This window comes from Corylus avellana, chromosome ca1 (assembly GCF_901000735.1).
Source record: "Corylus avellana chromosome ca1, CavTom2PMs-1.0".
In the NCBI taxonomy this organism is placed as follows: domain Eukaryota; kingdom Viridiplantae; phylum Streptophyta; class Magnoliopsida; order Fagales; family Betulaceae; genus Corylus; species Corylus avellana.
Genome location: NC_081541.1, coordinates 15,254,371 through 15,276,395, shown reverse-complemented (window position 1 = coordinate 15,276,395; position 22,025 = coordinate 15,254,371). Strand labels below are relative to the sequence as shown.

General features: G+C 37.1%; 2 protein-coding genes across 2 annotated transcripts; both read right to left on the bottom strand.

The window, feature by feature from the left end:
- Positions 1 to 3,159: 3,159 nt before the first annotated feature.
- LOC132176189 (phytochrome B) lies at positions 3,160 to 16,036 on the bottom strand. The gene is made up of 4 exons (XM_059588329.1): positions 13,674 to 16,036; positions 11,992 to 12,799; positions 9,331 to 9,630; positions 3,160 to 3,860 (listed from the first exon to the last, which is right to left on the bottom strand). Exons 1-4 carry the CDS (start codon positions 15,757 to 15,759, stop codon positions 3,641 to 3,643), a joined length of 3,414 nt encoding a protein of 1,137 aa, XP_059444312.1. The 5' UTR covers positions 15,760 to 16,036; the 3' UTR covers positions 3,160 to 3,640.
- Positions 16,037 to 18,047: 2,011 nt separating this feature from the next.
- Positions 18,048 to 21,576, bottom strand: LOC132166227 (ATP-citrate synthase beta chain protein 2-like). The gene is made up of 11 exons (XM_059577009.1): positions 21,474 to 21,576; positions 21,285 to 21,361; positions 20,798 to 20,953; positions 20,573 to 20,701; positions 20,306 to 20,438; positions 20,089 to 20,216; positions 19,812 to 19,917; positions 19,617 to 19,693; positions 19,446 to 19,516; positions 18,990 to 19,274; positions 18,048 to 18,407 (listed from the first exon to the last, which is right to left on the bottom strand). The coding sequence occupies exons 1-11, from the start codon at positions 21,565 to 21,567 to the stop codon at positions 18,332 to 18,334; spliced, it is 1,332 nt and encodes a 443-aa protein (XP_059432992.1). The 5' UTR covers positions 21,568 to 21,576; the 3' UTR covers positions 18,048 to 18,331.
- Positions 21,577 to 22,025: the final 449 nt, after the last annotated feature.

The window sequence follows — 22,025 nt, the reverse complement described above, 5'->3', positions numbered from 1 at the left end:
AACCGCAAATTTGTTCATGATTTTTCTTTTCTTCCTTTTTTGGTCTCTCAAAATGATTGAACGGATAATTGAGAAAGATTTGGACAATGGTGTACCTAGAATAATCCCGCAAGTAAAGGACTCCACATATTAGCTAAAATCGTTAACTGCAGCTGCTTAAGGCTGTTATTGTATTTTAATAACTGCAACCACTCCACTTTAGCAGTTAGCGATTATTTTATAACCGACATATGCGGTTGATAACCGTTTTTTATACATGAGCTTTTTATAGTGTTTTTGGCTTATTTTAAATAATTTTAGGTTTTCATTTTAAATATAAAAGCATACACGCTTGTTAAAACACCTAATTTAACGTTACTCTTAATACTAGAGGTTATATATATACAACATGCATCAAGGCCGGGCACTCTTTCATTTGTTCTAGCATGTTTTTCCTTACTTTGTCGAAATGCTCAACTAAGAATAGGTGAAGTGTTCTAATAAACAAGTATAAGAAGATGAAGAAAGCTTGAAAGAAAATTGCAATAAGAAATTAAATAGTAGTATGTAAGTGTGAGGGGTGATTTGCTTAAAATACCAACATTTCAAATCCAAATACAAATCCAAAACATTGCAAATCTAAAATTAATACAAAAAACACCAAAACATATATATATATATATAATGGTTAGTGGTTATTAACCGATTACCCATACCCCTAAAACCGCCTACAAAGCGATTATACAGTTATGCGGTTAACAATTATAAGCAATTAGCGGTTATTGGACGGTTATAACAACTATGCTTGTACATTCCTAGCTTCAAGCTGAGGGTTGACATAATAAGACTCATCTTTACAAGTTACACTACAAGCAAGCCAAACCCGATCAGACCCTGAACAATAAGAGTAACAATCCCAAAAGAACGTTTACGAAAAATTATAGTTCGACTATCCTGATATCAAAGTGTTTTTCCTCATTAAAACACTGATTTAGACATCAAAGTATTTTTTCGTTGGTACACTTGATGAGGTCACTTATGCGTGCTTTCCTTCCTATTGTAGTTTCCAATTAGCTTGGAGTACAATATCCAATCATTGATTCTTCGGGTATGTTTCTTAATATACAGGGGCATATGATTCATTAGATTGGCTGCGATTACCAATTTGTTCCCTCTTTGATTTACAGAGTTGGAAAAGATTAGGTTTATTAGATAATGGATGTAATTAGTCATAAGAAGTTGATATGTATGAAATGCTTCATGCATATCTCCAAAAGAATTGCAGGGCTGTTGTCTAGAAGCTGTCTACATCATGTAAATGGTGGTGTATATACCATTAAAGTGAAAAAAAAAAAAAAAAAAAAAAACAACCTTTGCTTGCCTCTCGTCTCTTCACCAAGACACCAAATTAAGTTCAACTCTTCTATGCATGGATTTTCTAGTTCAAGTGAAAAAGGAAAGAAAAAAAAAAGATAAAAAGAAAAAGGAAAAAGAACATATTAAGATCCCCTTTCAAGCTTAATTTGACTTTATCTTCTATGAGTTTAGAGGTCGATTTCACCTTTGGAAGCAAGAGAGCAGTTTCTCTCTCTTGGAACCACTTCTTTTTTTTTAACAAGAAATGTTGTGTTGTATCAACTTTATAACTTGTGATGTGACATTAAAATTATCATTAAATTTTAAATAAATTTATTAATAAATTTTATTGTCACGTCAAAGAGTGGAGAGTTATGAGGTGTTTGAGTTTTTTCTGTTTATCTGATTGGAAGTTGGGCATAATTGTGGGCGTACACGCACACAAAAGCTGGGAGTGATGGGGACAAAAGGGACAGCGTCAAGTCTTCTTCTTCTTCTGTGTCCTTAAATGCTGGATAACTTAGCATCATCAATAAGGAGGAGAAACAACTCACACTTCCATTAATTACGCCTCTAAACTTTTTTTCATTAACAAGAATAAATAAATAAAAGCCTAAACTGATCTGAGCTCCAACATCCTTATCATATATATATATATATATATATATATATTATCTTGATCAATAAACTATACAATATGTTATAATAATTAAAAATATTTGGGTAGAAACTAATAAATATCCAGCTATATTTTGATCCCAATGAAGCAACTTTTTGATGGCAGCTCCAAGAAGAGTCCAAAAAAGAATTGCAAACCATCTCAGCTGCTACAACTAATACACTTATCTTTTTGTTGGTCAACTTAATTTAGTAGAGCTGCTGCTGCTGCATCCCCCATTGTTGAGGATAGTGGAGCATCCATCCCCCCCTGCCCTATCCACAGAGATGGATGGAGCACTTGCTGATGTCCATCCACACTGACACTCTTTCCTTTTCACATGCTTTGAAAGATAGCTATGATGAAATTTTCAGCAACTATTGCTCCTGAGGATTGTGTGATGTTTATAGGAAATCTGTCTTTTTTTTTTTTTTTTTTTTTTTCAGCAATTGTGTTTGGAATTCCAACCAGTTTTAAATATGATTTTATTTTTATTTTTTATATTATCAAATAGCTGTCAAACAACCTTGAAAAAAACAGAAGGTTCAAATAGTTACTGTTTATAGTCTAGCCGTCTAGGTACAGCCATTCGAACTCTTTTTCTTATGTTAAACCATTAAAAAATTTAGGGTTAAAAAGGCGGACGGTTATCAACCACCCACTAATTGCTAACTGCTTAGGCGGTTACGGTTAACGGTATTTTGTTTTAAAAAAACTGCGAACCCTTAACCCTCCTTCACACACATATATAATACATGATGTCGTTTTTGTGTTTATATATATATAAATTTAGAAATAATGTCATATGTAATAGGGTATTACCATAGAAACCACGTAGTTTTGGGTTTTTTTTTTTTTTTTTTTTTTTGAAATAATAAAAAAAAAAAACTATTAACAGTTATTGAGGCTATTAATTGCTAACCCCCAGTTAAATGCCTAAGCGATTTATGAATTTTACTAACTGCCTTTTCACCCCTAAAAAATCACACATTCACATATCCTAAACCCCAAAACAAATTCATGTTAGATTCTCCTACATCGTGATCTTTTGTTTTACATTCATTTTGATAAACATCAGTTTGGTATCAAAACTTCTTCCCAGAAAGATATTAAAACCTTGCTGGCATGCTGCTCCAAACCAAGTTCAAAAACCAATATATTACATAAAACTCAACAATTATAACACGACTATTGGCTTTATTACACAGAACAATTGCCGCCTGAAGCAGAGGATAATATTTTACATTTATTTTGGGAACTCGAATACATATATTTATATGTATATAGTACAAACAATAAGTACAACACATGCTTATGGAAGGAGAAATATGCGAGTCAATCCAACCAAGTCCACAACGGCAACTGCTTCTCATGATCAGTGAAAATCTTCAATAACAATCTCAAATGGCACCCACTTGCCTTATATTAGTAGGTTGCTGATCCTTTTGCCCAACAGCAAGGTGGATCTAACATTCTAAATGCTCTCAATCTTTTATTGAATACCAATCAACTGGATCAAGTGGCTTTGCTGCAAGTGTAAGCCTCCTAAGTGCTGGTTTATGCGAGCCATCAAAAAGGGTATATGCCAGAAGAAGAAGTATCTGAGAAAGCTTTCAAGTTTTGGGCCTCTCTAATGATCCTGACAACCTAGTCAACAGTCTTTGAGTCTGTCCGAGGCATGGGAAGTTCAATAACAACTAAGAAATAACATCTTTCTGACTCTCTGATATATTGGACTTCACCATTCATGCGCTTTAGAATTTTCCTGCACATGCTCAGCCCCAGGCCTTCCTGAGTCGTCCATCGGCTGCCATGGAACATGTCCTGAACCAATTCAGGAGGGAGACCTTCACCAGGGCATACCATCCTTCACAAGTAACATCAGCAATATTAGTTAAGTGGAAAGCAAACAATTACATAAACTTCATTGCCATTTGAAAGGCATCTTTACCAAAAACAAAATCAAGAGAAGGTGAAATATGTCTTTACCCTTGACAGAGAAGGCTAAAAGATAACTTAATTACTCCATGTAACTTAGGATCTCATTTCCTTTTTAATTATTTTCCTCCTTTTTTTTTCTTTCACAACTCTCACTATTTGTCTGTTCTACACTTTTAACTCTTCTCGCAAAGGTTATACATTCTCTGAGCCGTTGTTTCAAGTTTCAAACACTTAATGTCCAAGAACCAATTTTCATTATTCTAATATAAAACTTTGCAATGTTTTTATATTTAATATAAAAACTTGAGAGTAAGAAGGAAGAGAAGTTGCAATAATAACCAATTACTTCCATATATATTCTTTTCTTACAAAATAAATTGCCAATAAAGAATTCATAAATCAAAAAGTAAATACAAAGCAGATATGTAAGTTGGGCTATGCCAACATAAAGTACAGAGGAATCATAAGTACATATATGCCCATCCAAGTTTGTTCACCCAATATCAAGTAATCAACTTGCTTGAAGCTCAATTATTATTTGTTTCTCTAAGAAATCTATATAATAAATTCTGCCAAAAAAAAAGAACTTCCTATATCAGGTATGCAACTCTGGCTGGTTAGGTCAAATTAAAGGCCAACCCTAAAGAATTTGGTAGGATATCAGTGTTGGCAGATTAGGTAAGTCCAAGCCCTCTTTTGAAAGTCATGGAAAACAATCTATAATAAATCAAGCCACATGCATGGAAAAATTATTGCTGATATATGAAATCACAAGAACTGAAACAGGCTTAAAGATTCCACCAAAACATCCTCATCTTTATTAGCTGCTCTAAGAAGCCATGAAGACAAGCTGTTGATGACACAGATCTAAAGAACGATGTGATAGTGTGCGCAAGCCTCGGAGGACCTCTAAGCTTATCAGACCAGCGAGATAATATTAATAACCCTGCCATGATAACACGATTTTTGTTTTTTTCTTCAGGGTGAGGGTTAGGGGGGTGGGTGGGGATATTACATGCAAAAAATCCCGCTATAAAACATCATGTTTTTGGATAAGTTGACGACTTACATAATAAGTGGTATTCAAATGATTTTACCCAACTCACATTATGAGTCAACCACTTCAGTTCTGATTGAATGCTCAACTTGGCTGAATCAGTGCCCAACTTCTGGTAGATTTAAAGCAAAGATAAATTGACAGGACTGGTGCTCTTTTTGTAAGAAAGATTCATAGAACACAAATAATGATCCACAACCTGAGTATGCCTCACTAAATTGATTCTAAGGAATGCTGAATGACAGTGGGAGACAAAAGGAGTGAACAAATCAAGAAAACCATTTTTTTTTCATAAGTAGATGTATATTCATTTAAAACGCAAAGGGATGCAACCCTAGAACACGAGAAGTATAAGAATCCCTAAATTATAGAAAAATAAGAACACAACTCCAAAAACTCAGAAAAATTAGAGACATTCAAATTATTCCAGGCCACTTTCCATGTATACAGGGATTGTAGCATCATCTTCTTTATCTCTAGTAAACCACTCACATAATCTTCAAAACTCCTTGTGTTCCGCTCCCGCCAAAGACACCATATTAAACACAAAGGAGCCAACTGTCAGATTTGCAAAGCATGACGATTTCCCAATTGTCCCCTACAACTTCCCAACAAATCACTCACCCTTATAGCCATAACCCAATCAACACCAAACAGCTGAAGAAGCGCACTCCACAATTCAGTTGCAAATTCACAATGAAAGAATAACTGATCAATAGACTCCCTACACTTCTTACACATACAACACCACTCCATCACAATAAAATTCATCTTTCATAAATTAGCCAAAGTTGAGGCATTCCCTAAAACCACCGTCCAAACAAAGATCGCTACTCTCGAGGGAGCCTTAACTTTCCAAATACTCTTCCAAGGGAGATTGGACCTTACATTATCCGATAATACCTGATAATACAACCTAACTTCAAAGGTTTTCCTTTTAGATGGAATGCAGCAAATTGTATTTTCACCTCCATGCCTTACTCTTTGAGAATACAACTCAAAGAACCCCAAAACCACTTCCACCTCCCAATCATGCACCGGTCTAGTAAATATAATATTCCAATGAATGTTTCCATTCTGGAGCTGCATATTATCCGCCACCCACGCATCCTTGCCACAAGCGATAGTGAATAATTACGGAAATGAGACCTTTAAAGGTTGCTCCCCACACCAAACATCATGCCAAAACAGCACATGAGATCCATCTCCTACCTTATATCTCACATATTGAGCAAAACCATCCCAACCCCACCTTATACATTTCCACACTCCCACGCCATAGAGCCCCCCAACCTCCTTAGGACACCAATCTCCCCTTATACTACCATATTTAATACTCACAAACAAAAGTGGAGACAATGGACCCCCTGTCTTAAACCACGTGAACTACTAAAAAAACCAGAGGGCGCACCATTAATGAGAATGGAAAACCAAATCGAAGAAATGCAATGAGCTATCCAACCTTGCAATCTCTCCCCAAAGATGCATCAATCAATAAATATAATAGAAACTCCCAATTAAAGTGACCATAGGCCTTCTCCAAATCCAATTTACATAAAATACCTAGTTCCCCAGAGCAAAGTCGACTATCCAAACATTCATTCGCCACCAAAACATAATCTATAATTTGTTTACCTCTAATAAACGCATTCTAAGAAATTGAGACAATCTTCCCCAATATCAACTTCAACCTATTTGCTAGAACATTTGAAATAATTTTGTTAACCCCACCCACGAAGCTGATAGGATGAAAATATTTAATCTCCACCGCCCTAGCTTTCTTTGGAATAAGAGAAACAAACGTAGCATTAAAACTCTTCTCGAATCTTCCATGTCTAAGGAACTCCTTCAACACCACCATAATGTCCTCTTTTAAAACCTCCCAACATTTTTGGAAAAAAAACATAGAAAATCCATCAGGTCCTAGCGCCTTATCTCCATTAAAGTTTCTCACCACCTCCATCACTTCACTTTCCTCAAATTCTATTTCCATCCAAGTTCTCCCCCCATCATCAATGGAAAGAAATGAAAGGTCATCCATCTTTGGCCGCCACATAAACCGTTTAGAATATAATTGTTTAAAGAAGTTCACTATGTGATCCTTTATTACTACTGAATCATCAGTCATATTCCCATCAAACACTAAGGATTCAACCGAATTATTTCCCCTATGTGAATTTTCCGAACGATGAAAAAACTTTGAATTGTTCTCTCCCTCTCCCAACCTAAGAGCCCTTGACTTTTGTCTCCAACTCACTTCTTCAAGATAGATACTTTGCTCCAATTCTCTAGAATAATCTTCTTTCTTAATTCTTTCATCTTCGGTTAATGATCTCTCTTCAACAAGTAGATCCAACGCACAAAGACCCTCCACCATCTCCCTCTTTCGCATCCCTACATCACCAAAAACCTCCTCATTCCATTTCTTCAAATCAATTTTCAATGCTTTCAATTTTTGTGCTAACACATAACTAGGATTCCCCTCATAATTATACGATCCCCACCACATCTTGACCTTCTCTACAAAACCTTCTGATTGCAACCACATATTTTCAAACTTAAAAGATCTACCACCCCTACTCCCTACTCCACAATCTAACATCAACAGAAAATGATCAAACAATAATCGAGGAAGACGTCTCTGAGTCACATTTGGAAAATATTCCTCCCACTCCATAGATAGCAAGAATCTATCAATTCTTAACCATGCTTCAACAGCCCGACTATAAGACCAAGTGAAGCTTCCCCCCTACCAATGGAATATCCATGAGTCCCTGCTCAAAAATGAACTTTGAGAATTTCACCATCGCTTGTGTTTGTCTAGAGTCGCCTGATCTTTCACAAGGATACTGAACTATGTTAAAATGTCTCCCCATACACCACAGCCTCTCCCACAGACTCATCAAACCAACTGATAGTAGCTTAAAAGTGCCTATTTCTCTATTAAAATAAGCATTATCATACTATGTTCTATTTTAATTCCTACATTTTAGATTCAATTGTGGAAAAATGTTCAATTATTAATCTTGACCATAAAAGATACTCTAATGCAAGAAATTGTATTTTGTAGGAATTGTCATAATTATCTAGCCAAGCCAAGGAATGAAAAATGAAAAGAAAAAGAGACTTTTAATGCCCAAACATGAGAAGCTAAACAAAAGAAAGAAAGTTGAATGGCCAAACAAAATGGCCCACGTGCAATCCAAAAGAAGAAAACAAGACCAAGTCAACTAAGGAAAAGAAGAAAAGAAAATAAAAAAAAAAAGAAATACAAAGAAAACCTCCTACATGGGACCAAAGAAAAAGAAGAGAAATAACACAATGAAGAAAGAAAAAAAAAAGAGAAGAAAGAAGAAAGAGAAAGAAAGGAGATAGACAACGGGACTCAAAGACTTTCAGTGTTTTATCTCCGAATTTTATTCTCTTTATTTTGTTAATGTTTAGCACTTTGACAATGGAATTTATTTTCATAGACTTGAGTGGTTAAATATCTAGCTAGGGCTAGGAGTGAAGCCTAGTATTTTTATTATGCATTGTGAGACTATTTTATTTGTTATTCTTCATAGTTCAATAATTGAATGTCAGAGATAATTTTAATTTGAAAGTAATTTCATGAGAGCAAATTTATTTTGATTTGTTATTATTTTCGTTATATCAAATGCTTATTCTATTTGATTTGATATGATTCAAATTTATAATAAATGCTTAATTTATTGTGTCATGTTATCAAAATCCAATTCTTGATTAAACCATATTCAATTTAATTTATTTTTTTAGAGTGCTTTATTGCTTTATCTTTTGATTATGAGAATTGAACTTCTACCTAATTGAGCTATAATTATATGTCTCAGGAATATGTAATATAATGCTAGGTGGATCCTTGAAATCCTAGTGTTTCCCATAATTTTCTCCAACACCAATTTATTTAGCTTAGTTTCATGGTTTACTTTTTTTAATTTAGGTTTTATTCCATTGCTCTGCTTTTTGGTGGAAACCAAAATCAAATCTTTTTACTTTTCTTCACAATAATAAGAATTATACTCTAGTGTTTTACCATTCCCTATGGATCGACCTCGTACTTACCGAGAATTATTACTTGCGATAGCCTACACTTGGGTTTGCACTCTTTTTGGCAAAGCACCAACCAACTCATCCCATAGACCATTTATTAAAACCAGCACAATTTTATTTGCTCCCAAACAGACAAACATTTCAATTATATATATATATATATATATATAAAGAGTAAGACAACTTACATAGTTGCTGTTTAATAAATCAGTATTAATCCATCAAAATATTTTTGAAAAAAATGCAAAATGAATGCAAGTCAACATACCTGAATTCTGTGTGCAAAAGTGTGATTCCATCAGAATTTTGCTTCAAGCTTGGACGAACATGAATCTCTACCCAACCTTCTGGAGATGGTGCATAACGCACCATATTTAACAAGAAATCGGCAAGCACCTGTTGAATTCTTACTTGATCACCACAAGCAGCCAATGATTTGATTTCTTCTGGAATATCCCGAATCAATTGTAAATTTCTTTCCCTCAGCAATATCATTACTTGGCTAACAACAGCATTTATGACACTCCCAAGTAAGAATTCTACATTCTCAAGCTCCAATGAACTTATTCTGAAAGAAATTAGAAACTTAAGTCATGTTTTCTCATTAACAAAATTATGCTGAACTTTTGATATTAATACAAGTATGAATTTAAGCATGATAGCAATGCATGAACACAAGTTAAAAATAAAAGACATTATTTTCAATCAAAAGCTATAATATGTAATTGGCCAGAAATATAATGCAAATTTTAAAAAAAGGAAATGATGTTTATTTATTCTCTCAACACGAACATTTCGCCACTTTCCCACTTTTGACAAATCCTAGCAGAAAAGCCTACTATACACACACACACACACAATTGACAGCATCATAAAGTCAAAAGATAGAAAAAGATCATGTAGTCAGCCTATAGGTGGAATAAGTTTTGATGAGTAAACATCAATCAAGTAATACTCGCAGTCAATAGATTTAGATTGACAACATCATCATGGTACATACCACTTCAAGCAAGTACCTTCTGAACTAAGTAAGAACCCAAATGAGAATCTACAAGAATGACTTTGGGGTGGATCAATTCATAAGCATGTTTTTATAAAGCTAAAAGTTAGCAATAAAAAAAAAAAAGTTAGCAATGAAAAAGAAAAAGAAAAGGAGAAGCAAGGTGACACAACCATTATTACTAGAAATCACATTAGAGAATGTGGTTGGCGATTCTTAAAGCCATAAGCCATTACACATTTGAACAAATAGACTCAATGTTTCCTCTCCTTAAGCAAGGTTATAGACCGCAATGCATGACACGGAATGATAAAAATTTAATTTACTTGGATAATACACAATTATTTACCAAGATCCACGTGTAGATTTTTTGAGATCCCCAAAATTTGTAATCTTCCAACTATCGCAAATTAACATTCTAACTCTTAGAGAGAGAAGCTCTCCCCTCTCCCTCTGTGTGTGAGAGTTTTTCCCCTCTAAGTGAGAGGTCTCTCCCTCCCTTGTAAGTACTCAAGGTGGAGGGAAAATTGTACAAACCTCTGGTAAAACTCAACCTTGAAAAGCCTACTTGTAAGAGGAGGGTCCCCAAGAGCTTATATACACATAATTGAGATTGTACAAGCCATGTGGGACACTTAATATTTTAATATACCACCAAGCTCTACAATCGACATCCACGGTGACCCACTCTATCCCATAAGTCCCCTCTGTGACTTAAACCCGTGACACGGTGCCTGACTTTAATACTAAATGATACAAACTTTAAGTAAAATTCACCTTAAAATACCGGCTTGCAAGGGAAGGGAGCCCAAGAGCTTATATACACATAGTTAAAATTACACTTAAGCCATGTATGACTTAGGATCGTAATAGAAGAGCTTTGCCTCCTCCCTCCATTTCCCCCCAAACCTTGCTCCCCTCTCTTCTTTTTCACTCTCTTTATGTTTGTATTTTGGAAGTTAGATCTACTACCCAACTGCCTCCATCTTTGTCCACGCGCCACCCCATCACCTTCGTCGGCCTCTGCACCACGCCACATCGCTCTCCTCCACCGCAATTTGGTTTCACACATCAATTTCTTTGCTCTCCCATACATCCTCTCCCTCATCAGCTTCTCTATAGCGGTACCCCCTTTTTGCCTATGGAGATTGATAGATCCAAATCCAATGTCCCCTAAGCATCAATAGCGGGACACCTCCCTTGTCGGACATCAAAGTGAAGCTCCTCTTCAATGGCTTTGCTCCAGTTGATCTTAGTGCAATCTTCCTTGCTGTGGCTACCAAGGTTTCTTGTCGCCGCAGTAAGAGCTCTCCAAGCTACCTATCCCTAGGACTGCCTTAAAAACTGCCATTTCCAATGACCCCTTTCTCCGCATATGTGGGAAGAAGCATTGGGTAGGACCAATTATTTGGCTCATTCGCAATCTTTTTATGTTTTTTTGGGTTTTGACTATACTAGGATGATTGTTAGGGTCCCCCACCCCTCATTGTGTACTTGTTCTTTTATGTTCAATATAATCTTGCTTTTAAAAAAAGAAAAAAACTATTGCACATCACAGAGTATTACATCTACACAAATGTTAAGGTTATCACCCATCCATATTAATACATTTTTGGACTTAACTGAAAGACACAATTATAGGGAAGTGCCTTATATCAAGCTGGCTGTAGTATAATTGGTTGAAACACACATCAGATTTAGATTCCTGGTGGCGTCAATAGAGAGATGACAATAACTTGTGACTAGTTCACATTGTATATGAAATAAACTTGTAAACAAACAAGCAACGGAAGAGCGCACTAGTGCGAAAGCCTAAGCAAGAGATGGAAAAAGCACACTTTGAGTAAGAGTTTAGTAGCCAAGTGACAAAATATTGCTACAGGCATCCAAAACTCGTCAATCAAAATAATTTGTTTAAGAAAAACTCACCCATCTTCAACGCTCTCAAGATCAACATCCTTTATAATCTTCAACATCTGCTTCTCACAGGCAGCACTAGTCTCAAGGAACTGCTTTTGATCTTCGGTCAATTCCGTAGCCTCCAAAAGCGAGTTAGTAAAACGAATACCATTCAAAGGATTCTTTATTTCCTGGCAAATGTAAGCCAACTCTTTCATTCTTGAAAAACATTTCTTCTCTTGTTGCCGCTGAACTTTCAGAGCTTGCTGCAGCTCAGGACTAGCAATCTGCAAGAAGCAGAAGGCACCAATAATCTGGCCATCCATATTTACCCTCTTGTTTGCTGTCAAGAGAGCTTGTACGTATTTCCCATTCCGATCAAAGAAGGAAAATGAGAACTTGTCTGTGTCCTGCCCTCCAATTGCATTGTGCAAGACAATCATGAATTTTGTCAAAGCATCTGGACCCTTCAGCCGACAGCAACTGCCAAAAACCTCTCCAACCAACATTTTTCCCATGATGTCCCCTCGGGCCCACCCAGTGAGCTTTTCGGTGGCAGTGTTCCACTCTGAGCAACAAGTGTTCTCATCTGAAGCAAATATGGGAGGGATCAAAGGATTGGGACTGTGAACAATAGCCTTGTAATCACCTTGTATGTGGATGAACTTGTCCATCACCACTTTCTGACCGGTAACATCCTGACCAACAAAACAAACTCCAACTATATTATTCATGTAATCCTTGCTGGAGCAAGCATTGACCACCACATATACAGCATTCTTAGGATTCTCAGGGCCAAAGGTCTTCAGTTTTATCTCTACATTCTTATCTTCTTCACCTGCATTAATTAAACTAAAGTGATATAAACAATGTAACCAAAACCAACTCCCTTTCAAAGCCAAGACTATGTACCAATAAATAGAAGATCCCTTCCAAGCTAAAAAAATAAGATTCAGACCTTCCAACCCATGAATCAAGGTTATTAATACTTTAGCCTCTCTTTTATTTTGGCACAGGACACCATTTCTGAACACCAACATTATGTTGAGGACTCTATTCCTCAAATCACTGTGTTGGCACTACATACCTATATTGGACATTGACACTCATGCCACTGTCCATGTCCAATGGCTAACAAAGTAATCAGCAACCACATGAGAGGGCATCCACTAGGTTTGTTATTGAGAAAATAATGTAAATTCTTCAACCTTTTAGTCAAAGCTACATATAATAATCATAAGGGACAATATCAAATATCCTAATATAAGGAAGATAAAATGCAAATATATTAACACAACATCAGAAATAACTACGCTTTGGCAGATTAGAACTTTAACTAGTCATATGGAGAGAATGGTTGAAGAGAGGCTAGCATATAATGCTCAATTGCTGAGGTGTATGGACAAACTATTCAAGTTAACATAATCAGAGTATACATAGTCAAAGCGAGTAACTTCTTGCTTTGTATCTAATCTTTAATATGCATTTGATTATCTGCAGATGAAAGTTTTTTTAAAAAAATATAATGCAACATACTAGCAACTATTTTCCATGGCAAAGAACTCAATTTGTATGATTGTTTTAATTAGCAGGGCTTTCTCTGTGCAGTACAAAATGAACTGGAACAAAACATTTAAGCAGGAAGCCAATACACCCCCTTATTGAATTTCTTTAATTGGCAGGGAGAAAGACATTAGATGTAAATAGACTACCTCCCAAAGCGTGATAAAGAAGCTTGTCTACTATTTCTTCAGATTCTTTATAAACAAGATCATGAACCAAGGACTTCCCCATAGCTTCATCTACAGAGAGCCCAGTCAACTCTGCAACCTTCGCATTCCACCCATTTATACAGCCATCAACGTCAACAGCAAATATAGGAGCAGTTGCAGTCTCTATCAACCTGACCATTTCTCTCGCAACTGAGCTGAGCTCATCCATCCCTTGCAATTCCATGTCCCCAAGCTGGGCATTTATAACAGCCTTAGAATTGCTTGCCTCAGCATCCCTAAATGAGTCACGCAGAATAAGCTGCAAAGAGTGGATAGCGTCCATTTCTGCATTCTCCCATGGCAAGCTGCGGCTTTTTACCACTTCCAAAAATGCCTTGAACGAAGAACGTGGATGCATCCTCTGCCCATCATCCTTGTCCTTTGGGTGATGCTTGGCACCACCCCATTTGATCTCTTTTGCAGTGTGGGATCGGAACCAGAATAGAAAATCCCTTTTAGTTATATAAGCAACAGCCATCCCGCAAACAGCATCTCCGAGCAAGGCTGCTCCAGGGTACCCAGCATCACCCAAACTGTCTGTGCTTAAACCTGTGGAGTCTCCATGGAAGGCCAACAACCACTCCACTATGTCCTTTATCTGCGCCTCTGTAGGGGTGACACCCAGTGGATAGTACTTCCCCTGATAGTAGAGGGCTGCCCCATCACACTTGACAAGGTCCATTATGCTAGGACTTTGAGTAACAATTCCAGGAGGCGAGTCACGAAGAAGCATATCGCACAAGAGAGTCTGCGTCCTTAAAACATGTTTCTCCAACAATTGCGAAGCCAATTGCAACTCCATATTCAATTGGAGTCCAAACGCCTGCATCAAGAACTCACAAGCATAGCGGAGAGGGAAGGGAATGCATCGAGCAGAAGTGTGGTGGCAAACAACCAAGCCCCACAACCTCATTGCACTCCGCCCACCAACAGCTTCCTCATCGTTCCCATTGATAATAACTGCCATTGCTAATGAGGCATTTGAGCCCATATTGGCCATATACTGAGCATGACAACCATGGGGAGCACGAAGTGTGGAGCCAACCAAGCACAAAGGCTGCATAAGCCCTTCATCCTGAATCACCCGAACTGACGTGGCATGGCAATCCACAATCATCCTAACCCTGTTCTGCTTAAACAAAAACCTCGAAGCCTGAGGAATATCTGTGGCCGGATAATGCAACCCAATGTACGGCTCCAAATCCAGCCTCTTGCTCTCGGCCACAACCTCACCATGCTCATCCTCATGAAACTTATAAACCATAACCCTATCATACCCAGTAAGCTCTTTCACACTCTCGACCACAGTATCACACAAGAGCTTGATATCCCCACCGGGAAGCGACTGCAGCTGGGAAATCGCCCGCACAGCTAGCTTCTGTGACTGCACCGCCCCGGCAATAGACAGAGCAGGGTCCTCTGTCCTCGCAGGCTCCAAATCAATCACAATCCCCACATCTATCCTATGCAAAATCGCGTAAAAGGGGTTCCCGGAATTCTTGGAATGAATCCAAACCGGGTTCAACAACGTGATTTCCCTAGCTCCAAAAGCCTTCTCGAGCAGAACCGAGCTCGAGGGCGTAAAGAGCGTCCTCACATCAATCCCAATTGTCAAAATCTCGGGCCTCTCGAGACTCGGGACTGACTGAGGCAAGAGACCGAGCATCTCGCGTGCGTTTTCGCTGTAAGCGATAACGCGACAAGTGCCTTCGTCCACGGCAATCATGCAGCCAAAGGGTTGGATATGGCCACCCCTTTGGATTCTGGACAAGTAGGCTGTGATTTGTTGCTCGGGTACCGACTGTGTGGTGGTTTTAACGGACTGAGAGTAGTCGAAGGACTTGCCTGACTCGCCGGACTGTTCGAATACGGCGTGAAGCCGAGCGTCGACGGTGTACTGTTCAATGGCTCTGGGTATGGAGGACTCGGCGTTGTGGAGCTTCATGTTGCTCGTTGTGTTCGAGGACTGAGCTAATTGGTTGCTGCTGTTTTTGTTGTTGTTGTTGCCTCTGCTACCTGAAGCCATTGCTGGGTTGTTGGCGTGTTGGGGTCTTGTTGTCTTTCACAGTTTAGTGTTTGTTCGCTTGTTTGGTTTGGAGGTAGTGGCGAGTGGGAAAGAGAGCGATTTGGGAGAAACCCACATGAGCATTGGGGATCAAGATTCTCAGTGGGGTGAAATGGGAAATTTTGGGTCTTGATCAGAAAGGAAGCTGGTCGTACAATTTTGTTTTCAGTAAAAAGTGTCGCTCAAGTTGCTGTTCCTATTCTTCTTTTTTCGACGATACCCTTTTCTTTCCATTATCCTGCTAAATAAACCCCCAAAAAAAAAAAAAAAAAAAATTGCTTTGGGTTGGGTTTATATTCTTTTTTGACTGAGAAGTGAGAACTGGTTTTTCTTATCATTAAAACAAAAAAGATGAAGGAGACTAACCAATCCACTGGGGCAGCTGACTCCTACTAACATGAAGGAGACAGCTGAAAGAAAAGCTGACAGCTCAATAATAAACCCAACCCAACCCAACCAAAAAAAATAAAAAATTGTCCAGAAGAGTGAAGAACGACAGGAGATGTTCCTGGATAAGTTCTTCCTCTGTTTTGCTTTTGCCGTTGTATCGTTGCTCTTGCTTTGTGTTTTCTTCGTCATTTTGTTTTCCGTTTCATTGGGTATTGGAAGATCCATTGGGGGAATGTTAGATCATTTTGATTGGTGGTCAAGTGAGTGGTCTTTTTTATATATTATATATAAAATTCTTCTTCTTTCTCATATCTACTATTAGTTTATTCAAATTTTCCGGTTTTGTTAAAGTTTTATTTATGATGTCGAGATTCGAGAACTTTACTTTCTATAAATAGTATACATATTTCTCTATCTTGGGTAACACTTCCTCCTCGGACAATTTGGATATTCTCTAGTCTATTTGGATTCTTCTTTAAAAAAAGTACATTTTACTCTCTAAAGTTTGTGGCACCTATAATATTTCAATTTTTGCAATGCACCTTTAAACTTTCAAGTTTTTGTAATTCGACCAATTTTATCTCAAAATTCTTATATTACTTCGAATTTTTTATAAAAAAAATTAAAAAAAAAATCGGGGTGGCCGTAGCCACCTCTTTGGCCATCTGGCCATTTTTGCACCCCCAATTTTTTTTTTACCAAAGTATATATATATATGAGCAATATAAGAATTTTGGGATAAAATTGGTCGAATTGCAAAAATTTGAAAGTTTGGGAGATGCATTGCAAAAATTGAAATATTAGAGGTGGAATTGAAAATCGCCCAAAATTTTGGGAGAGTAAAGTGTAATTTTTCCTATTTAAATCTAATTGGGGTAAATAGAAGAGAAAAATTATCAAAAAAATATATATATAAAAAATAAGTTTACCCTTTTTTTAAAACTAATTGGATTTTTTCTAGTTCAAATAAACTGAAATGATCATTTGACTAACTTGTAGTTGTCTAGAACTAGGAAGTACATGGGTTCTACTCTGTCTTCCATTTCAAAGTTGAAACTACTGTTCCAAAACGATTTTCAATAATTAGCAATTTATTGTTCCGATTATTAGTAATTTGAGTAGTAAGATTTAGAAGAATGCTACGTGTTCTCATCAGCTTAAGTAAATATTATTATTTTTTTTTAAAAAAAAAAAAAAGCAAAAAAAAAGTGAATATTATTTCTCACTCAAATTTTAAAAAATAATATCCACCTTAAAATATTATTAGTAAGTTGAAACGGTTGGTGAATAGAAAAAACTAAAACATAAAATACTTTAAATTTTTTTATTTATTATTATTTTTTTATCTTGATGTCACATTAAAATATTATTTAAATAAAAACAAAAACACCCAAAAATGCATAAACAAGTCTCCCTTCGCCACGTAACAGAAGAAGCCAAAGGTATTTCAATTTTCACACGGAAGCAGAATTAGAATATCCTATCTCGGTTGGTTTAAGACCAGAGATTGCCATTGGTTGCCAGATGTCCGCTTGGCTACCACAATTTGGATTCGGCTCGGCATTCAACTTTATTTAATTATTTATGTATCACTTTTCTGTTGATGAGTTTTCAAAGTAGATGCCATTTTGTACACATGGCTAATGGCTATGGGCCTATGGCTACATTCAACCTTCTTCTCTTTCAGATATATTATGTGTGGGACATGGGAAGGGATAAGATCCACCATTTCAATTAATAATATAAAAAATTCCTGAAAGTAATTTAAAAAAGCGTGAAAGTTCAAAGGGAATTTTATGAAATCTTCCCTACTTATTTTAGAATTACTAGTAGTATAAGCCAAAATGAAGAGACCAGAATGACAAGCACTCTGCACGATTTCAGGTACATCTCATTATCTCTTTCTGAGAACAGGACCAAAAGCAGGATTTCTTAGAGGAAACGTAGCTTTGTTTAACAAATGATTTGAGGGGTTCACTCTTATGAATTTTGATACAACTTACAAATGAAGATACTCATTAGCTTGGCATTAGCAGTACAAACACTAGTCTAATATTCGGACAACCATTTCAGCAGATTGCAGAAACTTGGAAGAGAAAAACGCCTAGTTGAGCGCGCAGGTCAACGCAAACGCAAAGTGCCATCACTTGGTGTAGAGGACATCCTCCCATGGGTGGCGGTATAGCGGCTGCTTCAATCTCTTTTGGTCAAAGGTGTGCCTGTTTTTGAACAATGGCCAAAATCAGTAAGAAAGAACTATGAGACATGTTAAAGTTATCTGAACCATCACTGTAAGCTTGTTTTTGGACAATGGCCAAAATCAGTAAGAAAGAAGTATGAGACATGTTAAAGTTATCTGAACCATCACTGTAAGCTTGTTTTTGGACAATGGCCAAAATCAGTAAGAAAGAAGTATGAGACATGATAAAGTTATCTGAACCATCACTGTAAGCTTGTTTCACAGTGCTTTTTTCTTTTTTTCTTTTTCTTTCTTTTCTCCACTTATTTTTCCCTGACTACACCAAGGTATATAATGGAAGCTAGATACCTAAAGCTATGGACGTATATGCTTTTGGGACAAAAAAGGTCATGTCTATGTTCGGTGAACATAGGACCATCTAATCTGTTATGGGACCATAGAGCTCTACCATGTCACACTTGAGGATAAACAAGGAGATAAATGTCTCAATGTCAAGAATTTGATTGTACCTTAATAAGCAACAGAAAACATAACCCAATGGTCTAGATAAGAAATGTTTTTTGTTCTAGATAAGAAATGTTTTTTGTGTAATCCAACTCACCCAATCAGACCGATGGAGCGAGCCAGCACGAACAGCCCATTCAGATAGCCAATCTCAACAATCTCGTCAATCTCTTGCTTGGTGAACATTCCACTGCCAGCAAGTAGATCCAAGAAAAGGGACCCAATGGCACCATCTACATTCATCACCAAGTTATTTGCCTTGGAGAGCGTGTATGTTTCAACTTGCACAGCATATTCCATGTACTTCACAGAAGGGAAATGCGTGCGTGCAAACCGTTGTAGCAGCTCTACTCTCTTATCTTTGTTGTCACCTCTCTTAATCCTTTTCCACACCAAATAAAGAAGTGTTTCAAAATGCCCATTAAAAAAAAAGAAAAAGAGTTTCAAAACCCAGATCTGTGATATAGTCAGTACAAGCATGAAAATTTGTTAACTTCATGGTTTCTAGTTTTTTCATAACTTGAAAGAGATGCTGAGTTGAAAACCCCTATACCTGTGCCCAATTCCTGGTACGCGAATGCCCTTCTTTTTCATGCCTTCAACGAACTCATAAGGTGTCAAACCCTGACAAACACAGCAAAAGGATAGCAAGTTAGAAATTTCAGACCTTTATAATTTAAAATCAACTAATAAAGGGTTCCTCGTAATCCCCATCAATTCTAACCCTGTCATAAGCATCCTTGAAGTATCGAGCAGCATCATCGATGGCACCACCAAATCGGGGACCAATTGTAAGCAAACCTGTTTAACAAGTTCATCAGCCATTATTCCATTACAAAACCAGCTCACAGGATCCAGTCCTGTCAGTAATTTTTAGTAGTAACTTCAGTGAGAGACCCATCAAATGGCAACTATTTACCTGAGACCAGGCTGGAAACAAGGTCTTTTCCAGCTCTTGCTGTCACTATAGTGTTGTGAGCACCAGAGACACAAGGACCATGGTCGGCACATAACATGATACATATCTGACCAATGTCAAACGTATTGGTGAAATGACAAGAAAACAAAAGTTTGCTGGCATAATTAAGTGTTTATCTAAATGGAAAACAAACACGACAATCAGCTAAATCAAGTGAGCAGTTTAAGCAAATACGATTACAAATATATAATTAAAAAAAAAAACTCTATGAACCTACCTCAATAAAATGTGTGCAGTAACGAGGAAGGCTACGTTTGAACCACAAAAGAGAGATAACATCACCAACACCATAACCCGATTCAACAATGGAAGACATTGGCACACCAGCATAGCAGGGCTCTTCACCTACAAATTGATTGAAAGAAAAATTTAGGGCCAATGATATCTAAGCCATAAAAACATGAATACCAAATTATTATTTGTTCAAAAGGTACCCCTGTCATCAGAGATGGTGGAAATAATATGAGTTGGGGCGCGAACTTTCCCACTCTTGATGGCAGTGTTAAGATCCTCAGGGATTTGAGGAGGCACAATTTCCTTTACTGGTGTAGTCTTCCCCTCTTCAACCTATCAGAAAATATAAATAAGAAGCACATAAATATAACTAGTTGCAGATCGAAAGGAATTTATATCAAGACACCTTGTTTTGGGTGGGGGGTTACTTATAGACTGATAAAAGTTCATCATACACAGAAACTAACCAGTTTCTCAAACGTTTCCTTAATTGCAGCTTCTAAAGCCTCATATGATGTGGGAACAATAGCTCCAGCTTCTCTTAGTGCTTCATTTTTTGCTTGAGCAGACTCCATCTCACCACCACTTTTAGCCCCCTGATTTAGACAATATCGAGGAACATAATCATTATGTCCTTACAGACTACAGCATTAAAAAGATATCAGTAAAAGACAAATTGGGTAGTTTCTTACAGCATGACCAAATTGTACTTCAGACTTGAAGAGTCGTGCACAAGTTCCACTAACCCAAGCAACCACTGGTTTATTTACTTTCCCCTGCTTCAGGGCTTCAACCAGGGAATACTCATCTCGTCCACCAAGTTCCCCGAGAACAACCATCATTTTAACCTGAGGTAGATTAAAAATCTCAGATTGAAGGATAACAATAAATGCAAAGTGTCCGACACAAGAAAACTTGGTGACAATGTTATAAAATTTGTCAGCTTTCATGCCAGTCAAAGTACAGAGTCTGCAACTTTTCACCACCGAAAGTTGCTTAGGTATGATATTAAGAACATCAATTTCTGACCCTGAAAGAGAAGGGACTTGATCTTGCAGAATGTAAATAGCATGCTGGTGCAGGATTAGATGATTTATTACTTGTCAAAGAGGAAAACTACACATACAGGAGACAAATGTTTGGCAGGCACCTAAAAGGAGTAAATCAAAGTGATAATACCTGTGGGATGTTGTTAAACCGCAAAACATGATCAGAAAGAGTGGAGCCTGGGAACACATCTCCTCCAATTGCAATGCCTAAAGCAGTTCCAAAAACACATCAAAGTTTAAATTACAGCCAAAATCCACATAGATCAAGGCCATCATGAGGTTAAAACTAAACAATACAGCCAGCATATTTATGGGTTACCTTCATAAATTCCATCAGTAACACGGGCAATACTATTGTATAATTCATTAGACATCCCACCCTGCAATTGTAAGAAATTTCTAACCATCAGCATACATGTGATATTCTTGCCAAAGACAATATGTTCAATGCATGAAAACAAATTAAGCAAGTCTGGAGGAAGTTCCAGTCATATTGATGAGTATGAGACCCACAATTTGGCAACTCCTCCCAAAAGATGTTAAATCGCATTCTTGAATTTTAAGATAAAATAAATTTTCCACTCAAGAACTAACAGATTATACAAGTCCATCTGCCAAATAAAGTAGCAGACTTTGCTTGAAGGATTGGAACAGGTTGCACTTTTCGAGTGCCGTATAAATACTGCTCACTCCTATATTTAACAGAAACATTGCACTAGACTATTTTTTGCATCATTACTTACATCTGTATCAAGAGGATATGCAGTAGAAATGAGTTTCCATGGTTAAATTGTAAGTTTAAGGATACAAGACAAATACAGAAAAACTCAAATCTCACATCAGATACAGAATTCTGAAGGTGAAGAACAAA

What these genes read in the sequence shown, in the direction of transcription:
- LOC132176189 (XM_059588329.1), bottom strand. Translation starts at nt 15,759, where the DNA reads ATGGCTTCAGGTAGCAGAGGCAACAACAACAACAAAAACAGCAGCAAC. An exon ending in CTTGAGAGCGTTGAAGATGG is followed by an intron (nt 9,631 to 11,991) that starts GTGAGTTTTTCT and finishes AATTTCTTTCAG; the next exon opens with AATAAGTTCATTGGAGCTTG. An exon ending in CTTTTGCACACAGAATTCAG is followed by an intron (nt 3,861 to 9,330) that starts GTATGTTGACTT and finishes TTACTTGTGAAG; the next exon opens with GATGGTATGCCCTGGTGAAG.
- LOC132166227 (XM_059577009.1), bottom strand. Translation starts at nt 21,567, where the DNA reads ATGCTGATGGTTAGAAATTTCTTACAATTGCAGGGTGGGATGTCTAAT. An exon ending in GGTTTAACAACATCCCACAG is followed by an intron (nt 20,954 to 21,284) that starts GTATTATCACTT and finishes AATCTACCTCAG; the next exon opens with GTTAAAATGATGGTTGTTCT. An exon ending in GTACCAGGAATTGGGCACAG is followed by an intron (nt 19,275 to 19,445) that starts GTATAGGGGTTT and finishes GGTGTGGAAAAG; the next exon opens with GATTAAGAGAGGTGACAACA.